The 17,267-nt window shown below is 46.1% G+C and overlaps 1 protein-coding gene across 2 annotated transcripts in view; it reads left to right on the top strand.

The window, feature by feature from the left end:
* The window catches only part of IRAK4 (interleukin 1 receptor associated kinase 4), a 131,981-nt gene that overhangs the window by 101,229 nt on the left and 13,485 nt on the right, over nucleotides 1-17,267 (top strand). The window contains exons 8-9 of one of the 2 annotated variants that reach the window (XM_078655469.1): nucleotides 7,861-7,970; nucleotides 13,834-14,017. In XM_078655469.1, the coding sequence (XP_078511595.1) occupies nucleotides 7,861-7,970; nucleotides 13,834-14,017 (294 nt within the window). Of the gene's footprint in view, nucleotides 1-7,860; nucleotides 7,971-13,833; nucleotides 14,020-17,267 lie in introns of both variants that reach the window. The other variant, XM_078655477.1, reaches the window with a different exon arrangement.

The raw sequence follows: 17,267 nt of genomic DNA, 5'->3' as shown, positions 1-17,267 counted from the left end.
TTACTAACATAGCTTAGCCTGGCTAGGACCACAGAGTTCCGAACAGAAACATTGGTAAGAGATAATACATTGTCTTCAATGGCAGTTAATCTATTTGTAAGTGGTAATAAACAGTCAGCAATTATAGCCCCCACTTTTTCCCAAAAGGCATTGTTCAATATGGACACAGGAACCTCTGGTATGTTGGGAACGATCGGAGCCGCTAGAGGTGTCTCTGGCTCTGTCTCCTCGTTCGGACCCAAGTTTTTCCGTCCTTCCTCTCCCATCCTTGTCGGCTTAAGTTTGTTGGAACAGTTTTTCTTCGAGTGACCACCCTCCCGCTTCTTTTTGTTAGCACCTTGCATATCCTTTGGAAGTTCCTTTCTCCTCACGGAAGGGGCGGACTTCGACCAGGTTATAGCACATGAAAGCTGATCCTGTACCCTGTTCTCCAGCACAGAATCAGCCAGGGCGGTAGTACTATCCCCAGTTGCCATTAGGGTGTCCACCATAAAGGGATGGTCAACGCTGGTGGTAGGACCATGGACAGGAGAGTGGACCGACGTGAGCCCACCCAAGGACGAGTGCTTGGCAGGTAATGGATCGAGTGATAGCCGTCGTTCCGTGACTGCTATCTCTTGGGCAAGTACATTCGAAGCTCTCGTAATAAAATAATCCAGTGTTCCCATCATGCTCCCCGCCCCTTCGAACCCATCTTTTCCCTGTTGGCCCCGTTCGCCATTGCGATTGATTGAGCAGTTCTCAGTGTTAAGGCCCCCCCCCCATTGGAGAGGTTTAGACCAAGGCGACGAGTCTTACCGCTCTGTGATTATTTACTGCTGTAAGTGTTGGACACCAGTCTTAACACTAAAACTAAAAACAAAAACATAAAGAAATGTGCGATAGTGCATTTGCAGACAAGAGCAGCCTAGTAGCAAATTGCTGCTGTCGCTCTTCTTGTAAGTAAAAAGAAAATGAACTTGGAGTGGTTGGACAGCAACTGGGGTGGGATTTTGGTGTGGATCGGTGTTAAGGAGTAGGAAGTAGTGGCGCTCTGCGCAGTATGATGTTGTAGTTGAGATCGTTGTGCAGTAGGCACGCGGTGCAAAGACAGGACAGGGGAACACAAACCCTTCGTGAAAAAGGCCCCTGAAATGATCTAGGCAGGCCAAGACCAACTGGAATGAGAACAGATCCTGTGCACATGCACGTTTGGTTGTTAATCCCAGTGTAGTCCAGGACACACCCTGCCATTCGCACTTATCGCGTGCGCTCCCCTCCATGCTCAGTCGGTTCCCAGGACGCCACCGGCCCTGTTACTTTTGCCGACCCGAGCTACCTCTCCTTGGCGGTTCCACCGCCTGTGCATTTGCGGTCAAAGTCGTTTCTCCACCGCATTTCATCCATAAGATTCCATCCAATGTGTAGCCCCAGAGTTACAAAAGGAGATGGTTAATCCTGCACAATGGGTTGTTTATTCTTAATGAAATGTTTTTCTCCCATTTAGTGCTGTATTTACGGGAAGCCTACAGTTATTTATTTACATGTTTACTGCTATAAAACGCTCACCCTTGCTTGGTGAGAATTGGGTAAAAATGCCTGCAGAACCAATGAGATGCAATGTCATTTGGTTGTCTCCTTAATGTATTTCTTACAGGTGCTGACAAGAAGCAAGGCTACGGTCAGGCCTGTGGTTGTCTACACTTAATGTTATCTAATATTCAATATTTATCTGATATTTAATATTTATTCCTCTGAGTATTTATTACAAGGTGTTGAAACATATGTATTCTGAAGGAAAACTAAAAAGTAATTGATACTGCCATTTTTGATTACCCTGACTCTGCTCTATATAAAAGTTATCTAATTTTTATACAAACTAACTGGAGTGGCGCCACTCATTGCGTGCCCATTTTTACTGTCTCAGTGGTTGCGTGTGCTGTATGGTCGCTTTACACATAAGCTTTCGGATGCCTACCCGCTCGTGCCATTCTACCCTCGGGGAGCTGGTGACCCCAGTTCCAACATATTGGTGTCGAGTGGTGGGATCCAGGACCTGTGACCATGCAGCACCCTCCAGTGAGACAGGGTGCACAGCAATTAGGCTACACACCCATTGTGTGTGCAAGCCTAAGTAATTGACCCCTCCACTGTCTAGCCTGTATCAAGACCTGTTTGACCTAATCCTGTTACATACGTCCTGGTATCTTTTCCCAGATTTATCTGAGTCCCCACCTGGCATAATGGAGTTTTGTCAGGGGATGGGGGTGCCTGTTGGGCGGAGAACCGGAAAGAAGGAACGCTGTACCGCTTTGAGGGCATGGGTAGGAGCCTACCCAGAGGGGAGAGGGGATGGGGAACAGGAGGGGCATGTCACACCCAGGGAGGAGGGCCCACCAGAAGACCCAGGCCTACTCGACATTGTTGTGTCTGACAATGTGCTACCGGGAAGATGTTCTGGGGCAGGGATTAGAGTATCTGGGGGGGGGGGGGCGTTGTCGAAGCTGCTAGAGCATGAGAGGGAGAGTGAGAGCCTTGCAATGGAAGAAAGGAAGCTGGCGCACAGGCTTCATCTAAAAGAGTTAGAGCTGGAAGCCTTGGAATCATGTGCGCCAGGTACTCCTATTGGTGGCAGCGTACCCGAGGTTCGGGGTTCAGACCAGTTACAGGGTGTAGAACCTGGACTGGGGTTTCAGGTTCAGGAGTTTCCTGACCTGGAGGGTAGGGTACCGGTAACTAAGCACCCTACCGGTGTGACTTCCAGGGGTACCTCTCCGGGTAGGAGGGTGTGGAACCCTGGGAGGGGCTGCGGAGGGAGGAAGGACACTCCTCTGGCACCGGACCAGCCACAGGGTGCAGATCCCAGGTTGGGTGGCCAGGTTCAGGGGTTGCCTGACCTGGCGGGAGGGAACTCTGTAATCAGAGTCCCCCCGGTTGTGACTCTCAGGGGTACTACTCCAGTTGGGAGGGTGCAGAACTCTGAGAGGGGGTGCAGGGGGAGGGAGGACTCGCCCCTGTCACCAGTTCAACCTAAGAGTTTAGACTCTAGGTTGAGAAGGAGAGTGGTCCAAAGGTACCACGGGCCTGGGGCCACTGCCCCCCACTCTGAGAGAGAGCAAGGACCAGAGACTTTGGACTGCCTAGAGGTCAGTCCTGGCCGCATCCCACTAGGGAACACCAGTGGGCTGGTTTGATTGGTGAAGAACTGGCGGATGCCATTGGAGTAACGGGCCTGCGTCCACCTTTTTCCGCCCCAAGCAGGGAAGCCCATCAAGATGATGATCGGTCTACCCTGGCTTTTGGCTGGGGGGGAGACGTGTAGGACTTGGCCCTTTTCCCAGAAAGTTTTCGCTTTTTACTTCCTTAGTTTAGGATGTCCCCCATTGTAATAAAAGGGTATAGGCCTTGTGTAGTGGAGATGCCCTGCGTAATGTTAAAGTAATGTTAAGGTGCAGGTGCCCACTTCCCCTAACATGGCCGCCACTGACCCCTGCTACTGCAGCGCGGTCTTTGTGGGCGCATTCGAGTGGCCAGGAGCTGGCTGGAACCCTCAAACAATGTAACATTGCTAGCCTGCCAGCCTGCCCATAGCCAGAATGGTGGAACCTACTAGAACCTCCTGGAACCTTCTGGATCAAGTGAGGTGGCACCAACTGCCACTGCCAACTGTCAACTGGCACTATAAAAGGAAAGGGAGGGAAACTTTCCTGTCAGATTGAGGGAGCACAGACCTGGGGAGAACCTACGCAGGAGTTTTAGGCAGTGGGGCCTAGACAGGGACCTATGACACTGGGAGTGACAGGGCCTAGGTGCTGCCTATCAAGTGTTTAGGTACCCTGAGCTAGCCCATTGACCTGGCCCGGCGGGAGGGGAACCCAGGGACCACTTGAAGGGAACTGGCTGAGGAGATTGGATATCAGGCATCAACTCCAACACCCCCCCTCTTCAAGGAACCCAGAGACTGCTATTTACAAGTGCGCAAGAAACATAAAGCGCCGAGAAGAAACCAAATAACCACAGGACTATTGAAAAATCAACCAGGTATTGGCGCTGTGTCGCTCCCCGCACTCCTGACGCCACCTGGGACTCCTTTTGCTTGTTTGACACGGTTGTGTGTCCTGTCCTGGTGGTCCTGCTGACCTGCTTCCAACTTAAATAAACTGTCTGCTGGCTAAGCGCTATATTGCCCCTCAAGCGCTTATCTACTGTGTCCCTGTGAGAAGCACTGAGCCTGCTGATTGCCAATTGCTGCTCTGCTTTGTGCCCTAGTATAGTGGACCTGAAGCGCTATTAAAGAAGCTGCCCCAGCGCTGACTCTGCCTGAGACTGCTATCCGAGGCGCTGTGGTAATTGCCCCTGCCGCCTGCTGAAGCGCTGTGCCGCCAGAGACCCCTGTCGAGCTTGTGAAGCGCTGTATCCTGCAACCTGTCCAGCGATGTGTGTGCCCAGGAGCGCTGTCTCCTGGAAGCGCTATCTGCCCCCCACTCACTGCCGCAGCCCAGGCTGCCCTGACCGGCGTCATGATTTGCCCCAGGCGGCCCTCAGTGCCAGGAGAGAGCCGCCGCTGTGGTGTGGAGGGCCCGTGACCGTCCTGACCGTGTGCAGTCCTTGCGGCGTCCCCCAGAGCCTTGGGGAGGCCGCCGCGATCGTTTGGGAGCCTCCTGCCCTGTGGAATGTCCTGCTGTGGCGGCCCCCGGTGGGAGGAGAGGGCCGCCGGAATTCCTGTGAGGCCGCGCTAGGCCTGACAGGGCCTTAAGCCTTTCCCCCTCTGACACGTGACCGGGGACGCGGTGTCCCTGGCCGCGCCCCCCGCCATCAGTGCCCGTGACTAGAGGAGAGGCTGTCTTTCCTCGCCGGCCGCGCTGTCATTGGCGGCTGCGGGCGCGCCTCCCCTCCGCCTGCTGGGAGTGGTCTGCGGGCCCTGGGAGGGCTGAGGGAAGCCCGGGCCCGTCCTGCTGCCGCTGCGATGCTGCTGGGCCCGACTGGCCAGCAGCGAGGAGACCGCGGGAGGGCCCGTAGGAGGCCCGAAGAGTCCAGGTAAAGCCCGGGGGAGGGCGGAAGATCCTGGTAGATGCGGGGCCTCCCCGGAGCGAGTAGGAGGCCCCGGAACCGCCCCTCCCCACGGGGAAAGCTGTTGTTAGGCCCGGTGGCCCTCATTAACTGCCGCAGAAGGCAGAGAATTGGTGACTGGGCCCCGTTGGCCCTACTCTAGCCAAGGAAGGCCCCGCACTGGGCTAGGGCCCCCAGAAGCCATCTTGGGTCCTCAGCTAATGGCTAGGGGTCTGGTATTGCATAGGAAAGGTTGTATCCCTGCCCAATGAAATGGTTACTCTTGGGTAATGAGGATAGTTTAATGGTTATTCTTCTATAGGAAGATGATGGTTAATTACCCACCAGTAAATGAGGAGATGTTCCATGCTGGGTTAATGAAATGCTGGGGTTCTTATACTGAAATGCTTATTAGGAAGGAATGAACGGCTATGCCTTTAATGTATATGTTGCATTGGGGAATTGCTCCCTTTACTCTACCCCAAGGAAATGTGTTGTTGAACTGCTTATCTTAACTGCATGAAATGGTGTGCCTTTTTATGGGGTACTTACCTGATAGAATGTTGTTTAACAACTAAAATGGAAATGTTTATTCAAGTTACTGACCTGTTTATGAAAGTCCACGGATATCCCCTGGGGTAAATGGTTAATGTGTTCAAGGGAATGACCGCCTCTGCTGAATCAGTCAGCTTAATGCCCTGTTGGCTCTTGAGTAAGAGAATTTTATTATCCCTGCCTGATTCCCAGTGGAATGTTTTATTCTGGCCTAATGGGATGTTCGTGCTCCTGTAAAAGGAGATGTTTCTATTTACATAAGGAAAGGTTTTAAAGGCGTAAGCCAAGCCCAGGATGCTCATGCTTATCTGTTGAAATGTTTAGCCCTACATAGGGGTCTGTTACTATTTTCCATAAAGCAGGTCTGATTCTGAATGAAATGTTCTACGTTGGCGTCATAGGAAGTTCTTCATCTGCTTAAGGAGAATGTTCTTTCTGGCCTACTGAAATGTATTATAACTAAGGAAATGTGTAGCCCTAATCTAGGAAATGCTTATTCCTACTGGGAGTAATTCCTACTGTGGTTATTCCTGATTAAGGAGATGGTTAATCCTGCACAATGGGTTGTTTATTCTTAATGAAATGTTTTTCTCCCACTTAGTGCTGTATTTACGGGAAGCCTACAGTTATTTATTTACATGTTTACTGCTGTAAAACGCTCACCCTTGCTTGGTGAGAATTGGGTAAAAATGCCTGCAGAACCAATGAGATGCAATGTCATTTGGTTGTCTCCTTAATGTATTTCTTACAGGTGCTGACAAGAAGCAAGGCTACGGTCAGGCCTGTGGTTGTCCACACTTAATGTTATCTAATACTCAATAGTTATCTGATATTTAATATTTATTCCTCTGAGTATTTATTACAAGGTGTTGAAACTTATGTATTCTGAAGGAAAACTAAAAAGTAATTGATACTGTAATTTTTGATTACCCTGACTCTGCTCTATATAAAAGTTATCTAATTTTTATACAAACTAACTGGAGTGGCGTCACTCATTGCGTGCCCATTTTTACTGTCTCAGTGGTTGCGTGTGCTGTATGGTCGCTTTACACATAAGCTTTCGGATGCCTACCCGCTCGTGCCATGCTACCCTCGGGGAGCTGTTGACCCCAGTTCCAACACACCTCCTTCACGGTGTGACGAAACACGTGTCGGCTGGCTACCTCCTTACTGTACTGTCCATTGTTTGACTTATAAAAGCTTTATTCACATGAATCATTGACATTTCTCGCTTCCTTTTTTCGAAACATTTCACCCTTTCTGAGCAAAGAAACCCAGGCACGACACTGGGATTAACAACCAAATGTGCGTGTGCACAGGATCTGTTCTCATTTAGGTGTGGATAGCAAGGAAACGTCATTGATGAATATCAGCAGGGAAGCAATGTGAAGTGATTTATTAATTTTAAATAATGCGAGTGGGAGGTGTGAGGAAAGCAACTCAGGGAGTGTGGGGGGTAAGCAGGTATGTGAAGGGGAAATCAGCACACAATGGGAGACCAATAAAGCACATGCACTTCCATGGTGCTCTGAAACCACAGGAAAAAAGTTGTTCTCTGAGGTGACTCATCAAAGGATCCAAACCATTCACTCAAAAAGGATGATAATGTGGTTATGCTGCAGGGGAGGGGGGGGGTACAAACACAAGAAGATGAAGGAAAGCAACCAAATAGTAGCAAGCAAACATGATTAACAAGGTCAACCAATGAGACTCAGTAGGCTGACTCAAAGACCACTAATTATATTGTACTGTATACAATATGTCTTTAACACAAGACCTAAAAATGGTTTGCAGTTACTTGAAAGGATTCCTAGATTCACTATAATCAAGGTTGTTGCGAAAGAGCCTTGATTTCTGTTATTAAGGGGGAAACCGTATGCTATGTCTGTTGGCCAACATTTGACAAACTCAACAACAATCTCCCCCCCACCCTCCACCCCAAAAATGAGAACAACATTCACCACTGAGGAAAGCCGATAAATTTTAGTAAGTTTACCTTATGATTAAGAATATTGTATACACTAAATGATGAATACAAAAAAACTTTCATTCTTTGGTTTCTGCAAATCTACTCTTTGTGTTTTTTTGTGTGAATAACTATTTGGCCCTATACATTCGTGCACTCAGCCATCTTAGGTGCAGTTAGCAAATGGAATAGCGCTGGTATGTGGAGGCCTTTCAAAAGCAGGGGCATAGCTTTAATTGGTGCAGCAACTGTTCAAAAGTCGAATAACTTTACTGTTATTATACATTTTAATCTACTTATTTCTTTTCAAGGATGGCACGGCACCGCTCTCCTGGAGTGTTCGATTTAGAATCGCTCGTGGTTCAGTGAATGGCATAAATTATTTACATGAAAACCGTCACGTACACAGAGATATTAAAAGGTAAGTCAGAATGAAAAATTTAGTTTTCGGAAGTAAAATTGTTTAAATTATGGCTTTTCAGGTGCGTGGTTCAGGTATCTGGGGCTCGCAGTAGACAGTAACAGGGTTCATTAGATCTTTCCAAATAAATAAATTCCGGGTCCTAAAAAACCTACCCTGCTGCTAACTGCTCTTTAGAGGTTAATTTGAGTGGTCGTGCACAAAGGTTGTCTGTGGGCATGTAAAAATAGGTCTGACACTATCAGTCTTCGTTTACTACAGGAAAACGTTTACATAAAAAAAGTTGATAAATTTAGTTTTGGCAAGTCATTGTGGGCCAGATGTAGGTCACCAAATACCGGTCGGTAACGGACGATTTCGGCTGTTACCGACCGGTATTTGGTGATTGAGATGTAGGGGGCCTATATTTTACAGAATCGGTAAATTTACCGATTCGGTAAATTTACCGATTCTGTAAAATACCGAATCGGTAAATTTACCGAATCGGTAAATCTATATGTAGGTGGCACTGGAAACAGTGCCACAGGCCCCTAGGAATTTGTTATTTACCATGTAATACTATTGCATGGTAAATAACGAATTCCTGTGTACATGCACATCTGTGCATGTACACCTGTGCCATGTGGCACACATGGCACAGTGTATGTGTGTCACGTGGCACATAAGCCTGAATCAGGGGTGCAACAGGGTGTCAAAGTGACACCCTGTCCCCCTTGTAAATTCAGTAATTTTACCGAATCGTTATTTACCGATTCGGTAATTGACATTGGTTCCTATGGGCCTCAAGGCCCATAGGAACCAATGGCAATTACCGAATCGGTAAATACCGATTCGGTAATTACCGAATGTTACAGATTCGGTAAAAAAATCGTTAAAAATACCTACATAGCATTTACCGATTTGTAAATACCGAATCGGTAAAATTCGGTATTTACGAATCGGTAAATGCCATTTACCTACATCGGGCCCGTGTGTTTTATAGTGCATTTAATAATCTTTTAGAATGTTGTTTAAATAAGTTAAGGCATACTTTTCTGGCAAAGAGGATGGAAAAGTAGTAGGTGATGTAAGAGAATTGAAGGAAGACGATAGATGGGAAAATGACATCATGACAGTCTTGACAAATGAGCAGGAAGTGTTGGGTGGAAATTCTTCACTGAAACTCAACTGCAGGACACATTACCCTACGTATGTCCTCCTCGTCATAGCTAGAACCTATGAGGCCACCTTGCGACAGAGAAATGCTTCATAAGCTCCCCCCTATTTCTAATAAAAAAGAATCCATCAGTAGTGTGAAAGGCGCCTCTCCCTAACCACTTCCTGTCCCCATCTTCTTTTGAGGTGGAGAAACCTTATGATTTTGGCTAGGTAAGCCGTGCTTTCTTTCTGATTTTCTTTTCTACTGTATGTTTACTGTCCTTCTTACCGTTGGTGCTGCTGCCAGGATTCGCGCTCCTCGCTCAGGTGCTTGAGCTGGGGTGGGGGTCCTTTTGTAATCTTGTGTCCTGTTAGTAGTAGAGCATGAGTGAAGTATGGTTTTGCACTCTGTCTCGCTGGTCTCTGTGCTCGCATTGATCAGGTACTCACTCTTGCACCAGTGCATTTATTGGGGAATCCGGTCTCGCGAGCTGTGATTTTGTTGATGGACAACCTGTTTAAATAGGAAGACACTGCTGTAGCGTGTTTTCCTCATATAATGGAGCCAAGTCCCAGTACTTCTGCTCAGCAGTCTGTGAAGGAAGAAGTCTTGTCAGTCTCTTGCTCTGAGTTGCAGACTTTTATTGATGATTGGTCGCTACAGCCTTGGCTTAGTCAATGCCCAAAAAGCAAAAACTGTCTCCTGAGGAACCGGAAGATTCAGGCATATCTGTGCAGAGCTGTTAATTTGAGGACGTTGAAACATATGAGAGAAATGTTGGTTTCAAGAGAAGCAACTGGTGGAGGATAAATTCCTCTCACAGTACAGGAACCCAGTGATGACTTAACCCATTCATGAAGTAATTTAAGGTGTTTTTTTAAAAGAATGGAAGGACATTGATAAGATCAGTTTTTTACTCTTTCTGCCAAAAAGATATTTGCTTCAGTCATTCAAGGAAAATTTCAACAGCAGCCTCAAGTTAATTCAGTTTTGGCTAGTATGGTTCACTCTTTGTCTTTGGCCTTTGAAGAAGTGTCTATTGCAGATGTCGTTGATAAGAAAGTAGAATCCTCATTAAAAAGGTTGTAAGCTGACTGTTATTTTTCGATTAAGGCTGCTGCCTATGCAGCATACTGCTCCCAAACATTGCTAAAGGTTTTCCAGATTTTGGTTGATGCCCTTCAAGAGCAGAGCAACACTTTTGACATTCTGCTGCTGCGGCTAGAGCTTCTATTGCTGCTTGTCACCATTTGTGACTGGAATTATATCCCTAAAATCGCTTATCCTGCAACTATCTTTTACAGGAGATAAGATGTTTTCCCCTCAACTGAAGGGTTTGATAAAGAAGACTTCTGAGAAGAAAAAGGTTCTTCAGCCTTTTGGTCCTTACCAAAGGAAGAAACCTTTTATCAATAACAAATACAATCAGACGTTTCGAAGTAAGCTGCCCTTTCGTGCTGTGCTCGGGGAGCAGCGGCTGGGGGCAAAACCCGACTTCAGCTGTGATCCCAACAGCAGCTTCAAGCGAACAAATGACAATCAATCCGATATGGTGGGAGCAAGAATATCCCGCTTTTTTCTAAACTGGCAAGCCATAATTTTGGACAGATGGGTGCTCAACATTGTCCAGAATGTTATCAAATTGTACTTCACATTCTACCTGAGGAACCATTCTTTGTTCAGACAGTACTGCCAAGAATCCTGTGAAGCTTCAGGCCATTCTTCTGGGGGTAGAAATACTGCTTCAGGACGCAATTATTGCAGCCCTTCTTCTCCCCACCCCACCAACATCGGTAAGGATTTATTCCACTTTTTTTTTGGTGCCGAAACCAGCCGAAAGTTTCTGACCCATCCTGGATTTGAAAAACCTCGACGCCTTTTTGCAGTACTTCCAATCATCATGGTGATACTGCAGCAGATCATCCCAGCTATCTCACAAGTGGATTGAATTGGCAGCATTGACTTACAAGACACTTATTTTCACATTCCTGTTCATAAGAGTTCTCAGAAGTACCTTCATTTCATGGGGGCCAACGATCATTTTCAGTTCAGAGTGCTGCCTTTCGACCTGTCCTCCTCCCAGAGGATCTTCACTGAGGTACTTGCTCCAGTGGTCGATCACTTGCACTTGCTTGAGGTTCATTTGTTTTCTTATTTAGATGATTGGTTAAATGTGGCATCTTCTTTTCCCAAGACTCAAAATATGTTTAACAGACCATTCAATCGCTTTCATCTCTGGGACTGCTTCTGAACCAGGGGAAATCGAATCTACTCCCTGTACACCAGTGACAGTTCATCAGGGCATTGTTCAATTCAGAGATGACCAGGGTTTTCCTGCCAGAAAACCAGATGGTAACTCTAGTCCAGACTCAGTCCATTGTTGCAGCAGACAACAGCTACAGCCAGGCAATGGTTTCAACTCCAAGGTCGCATGTCAGCTTGTACGGCCATTACATTTTGTAGAGGGTCTAGGGGTTAACTCGTAGATAGTCTCCCCATAGTTCAGAAACTTCTTAAAAGTTTCTGAGTGAAAACGCCTTTCCAATCCCCTCCTCTGCTTTCATGGGATTTTTCAGTGGTTTTAGAGTGGTTACAGAGGGAACCTTTTGAGCCATTGGAACAAGCTGACTTGCCTTGGTTGCCTGCTGAGGTAGATTTTTTATTGGCTATTACATCGGCTAGGAAGTTGGGTGAATTGTCTGCCCTTATCATACTTACTTAAAGTTCTTGTTGTTTTGCATCCAGATCCAGCTTTGAAGTCAAAAATCCGGTCACGTTTTCACACAGACCAAGAACTACTACTTCCGATCAGGATGTTCCATTTTCTCTGGATGTTAAGTGGGCCATGCTTGTTTATCTGGGTAAGACTAAGCCTTCAGGAACCTCTCGATCCCTTTTTGTCTGTTATGGGTTGGCTTCTAAGGGGAAGAAGTTAACTTCCCCTACCATCTGTCGGTGGATCCATCAGGCCATTACTAAGGCTTATGACTCTCTTGATCTGCCGTTACACTGAAAGAGTTTGGCCAGGTCTACCAGAGCAGTCAGAACCTCCTGGGCTGAGGCAGGGGATGTTTCCCTGCAGAAAACTTGCCAAGCTGCTTCCGGGCTACACAACATTCTTTTCTGTCCTACTATAAATTGGACATTTTTCCTCAGACACTGATCATTTGGGGTTTTCATGCTTAAGTAAGCCTTGCATTCATTCTGTGAATAAATATTTCTATGTTAGCATCATATAATTGTGTCTGTGGTTCATTGCTCGGGTAAATCCTCATAGGTTATGACTATGACGAGGATGGCATACATAGGGGTAACAAATGAATTACTGAACGGTGATCTTCATTACCCTGAAGATAGTCCTCCTCGTCATAGCAGATATTGCCCCCACCCTTGCTGGGACACAATTAAATGTTGGGTACTTAGTTAAAGTGGATTTGTTAGAGGGAGGTGCCTCTGACAATATTGGTGGATTCTTTTTTAATAAGAAATAGAGGCACGCTTAGGTAGTGTTTCCATGTCGCGAGGCAGCCTCATAGATAGCTATAATGAGGGGGACAATCTTAAGGGTAATGAAGATCATTGGTAAGTAACCCATTCATTCTATTCCATTGTTTGTGACTGGTCTTTACAGAGATTGGCCAAAAATAGGCAAAATAACTTATGACTCCATCTCAAAAGTCGCTGTCTAGGGCAAAAAGCTAGGGCATGCCCCATTAAATGAGAACACAAACACCCCCTTCCAGCCATTACCTTTGTGCTGTCTAATCTGATCGCACTTAGTGCCACAGGATCCAAGCTGCACCTTATCAATTGGTCCAAATAGGGACACATCACTTCTGGTGTTACTTGTGTTCCTTTTTACAGAAGAAATGATCTGACATTTCGAGTTGGACTGTCCCACCAGAGACAGACGAAGGCTAATTTGCACATGATTGATCCCTTTCTCTATTATGTTTTGGAGGGCATCTAGAGGAATAGTTAGTGGTTTTGATCGATTCATGCACTTTCAGTCATCAGTTTTGTTACAGAGAGCAGATGTAATTTTGTTTGTGAATATTCACTTCGAACTAATAGCAATATGCTAACCCAACATGAGTTGAACATTCCGCGGCACCTATTTGACAGTGCGCAGCCAGCATATACAAACTATCATGTTCGCTTTCTCTGAATTGTTCCTATGGTTGGGTCTGCAATCAGAAAATGTTTAGCTGTCCAGCTTGATAAACATCTCATGCAATTAGTTCAGATTAACGTAGGACCATAAGCAAAGTAGGGTCACCATTCCTTATATAAGCAATTGCATCACCTAATTTGAATTATGGTTTCTACAAATTCCAGGTTGAATTTATAGTGTCAGGTCTAACTCAACCATCCTTTCCTGCAAAAGATGTCTTTTTAAAATCATTTATAAGAAAAAAATCATAAGGTGATCAGGAAAGGTATCTCTAAATTTAAGCCACTAATGGAAGCTGCAGGGATGCAAGTATCACTGGGGGACTTCCATGTTATTTAGCATTTTCTCTCAGTGAGAATTTACATACCCCCATTTCCTGACACTGGCTTAGTTTAGTAATTGTTACATCCTTTAATCGGGGGCTGTATATTTTTAAGACATTTGTTTACTGAACATCAACATTGCAATGCCACAATGTACCACTTTTTCATTTTCATTTCCTTGGTGTCGTAGAAACCCCACTGGAACAACAATTGCTCTTTGTTTTTCAGTGCAAATATCCTACTCGGTGATTCCTTTGAGCCTAAACTTTCTGATTTTGGCCTCACAAGGGCATTTGAGAAATGTGCAAGAACAGTCATGACTGAGAGAATAGTGGGAACAACGGCGTATATGGCACCTGAGGCCCTGCGTGGAGAAATTACCATCAAGTCTGATATTTTTAGCCTGGGTGTGGTGAGTAGGAAATATTTTCATAAATGTAAAAATGTCCTTACATTTCCTAGCACATTTCTTACAGCTGAAGTAGCCCTTATGCACACATAAAATGTTTGACGTGATCTAGACCATTAGTGGTCTTTTCAACAATATCTTGAACAAAAATATTTCCCCATATCGCGGCATGATCGACTCCTTGTGTATGTTAATGAGTAAGGATTTTATTTCACTCAAGGAAGAAAGTAAGCCAACAGTATTGTGTCCTGTAAGTTCCAGCCCTGCTAGTCCCCATCAGCAATCCCTATGTAGTGCTGTGAGACCTTTTTTTTTTTTGTTTAAGAATTTTTTTGGGTAATTTTAAAGAGAAAATTATACATATGTCATACCGAATGGTATGAAACACAAAAGAACATGGAGTCTAAAACATGTATAATAGAGAGGTAAATATGGAAAAGGAGAAAGAGGAAAGAGAAAAGACAGAAGGGGAAAAGAAGAAAGAAAAAGGGAAGAAGAAAAGAGGGAAGAAAAGGAAAAGTGAGAAGCCGGAGGAATAAAACAAATGTGGGATTAAAGGTGGATCAATCATATAGGAGATTTGTAAGAGAGATACGTAGTAAAGGGGAGCCAGAGAAGATCAAATTTGATTTTTAGAGGAATAGAAGAGGAGGAAACAATAGCGATCCTATGTTCATCACAAATGAAATTCCACCATGTATGTACAGATAATTTGGAGTTATCCTTCCAACACAACAAAATAACTTTAAATGCGATAGCAATAAACAGGTCCAACAGTCTAGCAGAAGAAGATACAATATCAACATCATCTGATAATGAACCTAGAAAAACATTCAATAGTGATAATGGGGCAGAACAGCGAAACATTGGCATGCAAATATTCCAAACATCATTCCAAAATGACAGAACTGGGAGGCATTCATATAACTGATGTTTAAGTGAACCTAACTCTTTAGAGCATGAACAACATAACGGAGAGGAAGTAGGGGAGAACTTATTATTACTAACAGGAGTAATAACAACTCTATTATAAATGAAGAACACAGATTGAGTAATATGAGCAGAAATTGAGGTTATAAACAATTTGGACCATAAACGATCCCACAACGAGACAGGAAGGGAGATGGCAATATCATGTTCCCAAGCAGTCTCTACTTTTGATTTAAGGCGCTCCGTAACATTTGACAACAAAATGGTATATACAAGAGCAGCCTTGGGCTGTTGAGTTGAAAATAACGGGTACAGTTGAGTAGAGGGTGTTGAAATGGGAAAGGTATCAGGAAGCGAAAGAGAAGTTAAGTGTGATTGAATGGCAGATGTTATAATAGAATATTCATTAAGAGACGAAGAGGAAAGGTGATACACATTTTGCAGTACATGGAAAGGAATAATAGCATTACCATCAAAGAATTGATGTATGCTGTGAGACCTTTAAGCAACCATTTTCTTCCATCAGACTTGCTAGATCAAGATCTAGCCTCACCCGTAGCTGTTAATGTGGCTCTGCAGTTCAGGCAATTATATACATTGCTTTATGGTGGAGATCCCATGGTGTGGTTCTGCACATGCATTATCATCGGTTGCATGAATTATGTCTGCTGGAATTGGCCCTTTTTGCAGGGTCATCCCTAAACCTTTTTGCCTTTCTCCTAGCCCTTTTTTTGACATGGTATTGGTGGTTTTAGGACTCTGGGCATATCCAGTGTAAAGTGCATGTGCTCTCTGTGATAAATATGGTAAGATTGGTCTACACCTGTTTGGCCTATTTAATATACCTGTCAGTCCCTTGTAAAGAGGTATCTCATATACCCGGGCTGGTAAATTAAATGCTACTGGTGGGCTTGCAGCGCTGTTTGCGCCACCCACCAAAGTAGCCTTTCAAACCTACCCCAGGCCTCTGCCATTGCAGGGCCTGTGCGCGCTGTGTTACTGCCGCTGTGACGTGGCACCTAAAGTGTTTGCCATGTTTGTGACCCCCGTTTTACTGCATGTCAGTCACCCCAAAGGTAGGCCCTAGCTAACTCTATGGGAAGGGTGCATTGTAGGTAATGTAAGTGTGCGACATGTCCTGGTAGTGGCAAACAGCCCTTTTTGTTTCTCACTACTGTGAGGCTGCCCTCCCTTAGGAATGCATTGGGGATTCCCTGATAAGTGTTTCAGTGGTAATTCCTGATATGAGAGGAGCAGCGTGGTCAAGTTTGGTATGGTTAGAATAGTAATAATAAATGCCGCGCAATGGTGTGCGCAGTTCTATTATCACTATTTAAAAAATGCCACTTCTAGAAGTTGGCACTTCTGTGTGCTATGTGTCTGCCTGCCTGTGGATTGCATGTCTGGCTTTGGAGTCACAGGGGCTGGTGAGGTGTGTGTGGCTCCAGGAGGGGCCCGGCGATTCAGTGCTAGGCAGAATAGAGCATCTGCATTTGGAGTAGTGGGTGGAGTAGTCCCCTGATCCTGAATAGACCTGTGCCTGCCTATGTGAATGCTGGTTCCACCCCCCCTGTGGTGTGTGTGATGGCAGAGCCCCCATCTCACAAAGGAGGGTGTGAGCATGGTCCACAAAGTGCTCCACACTCCGCAGAACCAGTTAGGACTGGTTCCCCCAAGCCCTGTGCCAGGGCAGACAAAGAAAATGCTAGTATAAGTACTGGGGCTGTGACCCCATGAAAAGGTGGTTCCTGTGCTTACTGGGGGCCTTGCTGCTGCTGGGCTCCAGAAGGAACTGCCACGAGGGACTGCCTCCCTGTGTGCTGGCCTGCCTGGACCCAGCTGCGCCCCTTGGACTTTGGGGACTTTTAGCGCCTCATGAGCGCTTTACCTTCTTTGCCAAGAAGCGAGGAGCTGGCACCGTGCAGCGTGCTGCTGCGGTGATTGTAGAGGGAATCCCGACGTGGGGATTCCCCCGAGCTGCTGGAGGAAGCGGGAGCCTACCCCGCACTGCCGCTGCTGAGAACAGTGTGTGCCCACCACACGTTTTAGGGGTGCCAGTGGGAGCGGGTGCCCGCCCGCATTTATGCAGAAGAGTGGGTGCCCACTCCGCATCTGAGCTTCGTTTGAAGGCGGGAGCCTACCCCGCAAAGAAGCAGAGAAGAAGCCGCAGCTCCGGGATGCGACCCGGAAGCCAGTTGGACGTGCCTTGTTGTGGGCGGGGCTATCAACAGCCGGGCCGTACGTCCCGGAAAGACAGTGTGGCTCCGATGAGTAGGAGAGAGCACAGTCTAGTCCGGAAGTCTGGGCACGCCTGTGTGGGGCT

The sequence above is a fragment of the Lissotriton helveticus genome, chromosome 1_1 (genome assembly GCF_964261635.1).
Source record: "Lissotriton helveticus chromosome 1_1, aLisHel1.1, whole genome shotgun sequence".
Classification (NCBI taxonomy): domain Eukaryota; kingdom Metazoa; phylum Chordata; class Amphibia; order Caudata; family Salamandridae; genus Lissotriton; species Lissotriton helveticus.
The sequence above is the reverse complement of the archived record's forward strand: the minus strand, read 5'-3'. Positions and strand labels throughout refer to the sequence as shown.